The 2,202-nt window shown below is 58.5% G+C and overlaps 1 protein-coding gene across 1 annotated transcript in view; it reads right to left on the bottom strand.

Annotated features, from left to right (window-relative positions):
* FCGRT (Fc fragment of IgG receptor and transporter) overlaps positions 1–2,202 on the bottom strand; it is a 14,582-nt gene that overhangs the window by 1,324 nt on the left and 11,056 nt on the right. The window contains exons 3-4 of the mRNA XM_017500597.2: positions 973–1,242; positions 180–296 (exon numbers count right to left, since the gene is read on the bottom strand). Coding sequence (XP_017356086.2) covers positions 180–296; positions 973–1,242 — 387 coding nt within the window. The remainder of the gene's footprint in view (positions 1–179; positions 297–972; positions 1,243–2,202) is intronic.

The following is a 2,202-nucleotide window of genomic DNA, read 5'->3' as shown; positions in this document are numbered from 1 at the left end:
CCCCCCTTTGGGCCTGTCCCCCTCTCTTTGGGCCTCCGTCCCCCCCCCTTTGGGCCTCTGTCCCCTCTCTGGGTCTCTGTCCCACTCTCTTTGGGTTTATCCTCCACATCGAGTCTCTGTCCTCCCAGGTCTGTGGGTCCCTCTCGGGGTCTCTGTCCCCCCGCCGAGGCCGCCCATACCTGGCAGCCCACTCCTCATCCTTCGCCACAGCAGAGCTCCTCCCACAGCCGCTGCCGTCAGCAGCAGGACGCCGACGACGATCCCCACAACAAGCACGGAGGACTTGGCTGGAGATTCTGCAGCCAGAGAACACGGTGAGGTGAAGGGCAGCCCCTCCACCCCACCCAGTCAGGACACGGAACTGCGGGCTCCCAGTCCCTCCCCGCCTCGGAGATCCCAGCGCCAAGTGTCTGATGCGCAAGGCAAAGGCCAGGCGGGTGATCTGGGCAGAGTGCCCCCAGGCTGGACGCAAGAACCAGCCACGGCGCGAGCGGCCGCGGGAACACCGGCGGCGGACCGGCAGCGGCAGGGCGGGGCTGTCCCAGTGCAGACGCAAGGGGCAGGTAGAGCAGCGGGAGGTCAGCCTCACGGGCACCGGCAGTAGCAAGGCAGCAGGCGGTCAGTCTTGTGAGGACGGGCATAGCAGACAACGAATGGTCAGATTCCACGAAGACCCGCAGCAGCAGCAGCAGCAGGACGGAAGATGGTCAGACTCAGGGGGAACTGGCCATGGTGGTTAACAGCTCCTCAGACTCAGTGAGGCCGGAAGCGGCAGGACAGAAGGAAATCGGCCTTGGGAAGGACAAGCCATCAGGCTTTGTCGCACTGGCAGGCGCGAGGCACAAGCCGGTCAGATTCAAGGAGGCAGCAGCAGCAGCAGGGAGGAAGGTCAGACTCAAGAAGGACCGGTGCAGCAGCGAGGCAAGGCCACCCGAAGGATACCGGGAGCATGGCCGCGGGGCGGAGCCTCACCCAGCTCCACCCTGAGGGGCTGCGCGAGGCCCGCGTGCTGCACGATGCAGCAGTAGTGGTGCTCATCGCCACTTTTGACTGTCAGTGACGACCAGGCGTGGAAGGAGCCGTCACCGTTGGGGCCGAAGTCGCCCTCGCCGGTGCCAGCGGCCAGCCCATTCCGCTGGAACCGAAGTTGCAGCTCCGGTGGGTAGAAAGAGAAGGCACTGCAGGTGAGCACGGAAAAGCCAGGGCTGCCGGGTCGGGCCTTCAGGCGCATGGAGGGCGGCTCTGCAGGAACCAGGGCGGCAGGTCTAAGCCCCCAGCCCCGAGCCCGCCACTCCCAGGGCCAGGGCTAGATAGGGACTCAAAGAGGCCTCCATGTTTGCACTGCGCTAACCCCGGAGAATACGGTGGTAAAGGGGGAGGCGCTTCCCAGGTGAGAGAGACTCAACTTATCCACCCTGCAGGTGTCTCCTCAAGATGTCATCTCCCTGGGCTGGGCATGGTGGCTCACGCCTATAATCCCAGCACTCCTGGAGGCTGCAGTGGGTGGATCACCTGAGGTCAAGAGTTCCACACCAGCCTGGCCAACAAGGCGAGACCTCGACTCTACTAAAAATAGAAAAATTAGCCGCGTGCCTGTAGTCCCAGCTACTCGGGAGGCCGAGGCAGGAGAATCGCTTGAACGGGGAGGCAGAGTTTGCAGTGAGCCGAGATCGCGCCACTGCACTCCAGCCTGGGTGACAGAGCAAGACCTCGTCTTGGGGGAAAAAAAAAATGATAGAGGATAATTGTGAAAAATTCCACACCAACACATTTGAAAATTTAGAATAAACTCATTCCTGAGAAATACAACCTTCTAAACTGACACAAGAAGAAATTTAAAACGTCAGTAGTCCTGTAACTAAAATGTTTAATCCACAGTTTCAAACATTTTGAAAACTAAAATTCCAGGTCCAGAAGACATCAGTTAAAGAATTCTTCCAAACGACTAATGAAGAAATGATTCCACTCCAATGCAAACTCTTTCAGGGAATAAAACACAGGAAACACTCTCGCAACACGTTTTTTTTTTGTTTTTTTGAGACAGAGTCTCTCTGCAGCCCAGGGTGGAGTGCAGTGGAGTGATCTCAGCTCACTGCAACCTCCACCTCCCAGATCCCGGTTCAAGCAATTCTCATGCCTCAGCCTCCCGAGTAGCTGGTATTACAGGTATGCGCTACCATGCCCGGCTTTTTTTTTTTTTTT

The sequence above is a fragment of the Cebus imitator genome, unplaced genomic scaffold (genome assembly GCF_001604975.1).
Source record: "Cebus imitator isolate Cc_AM_T3 unplaced genomic scaffold, Cebus_imitator-1.0 Scaffold266, whole genome shotgun sequence".
NCBI lineage: Eukaryota > Metazoa > Chordata > Mammalia > Primates > Cebidae > Cebus > Cebus imitator.
Note: the sequence above shows the minus strand (reverse complement) of the source record. Positions and strands in the feature narration are given on the sequence as shown.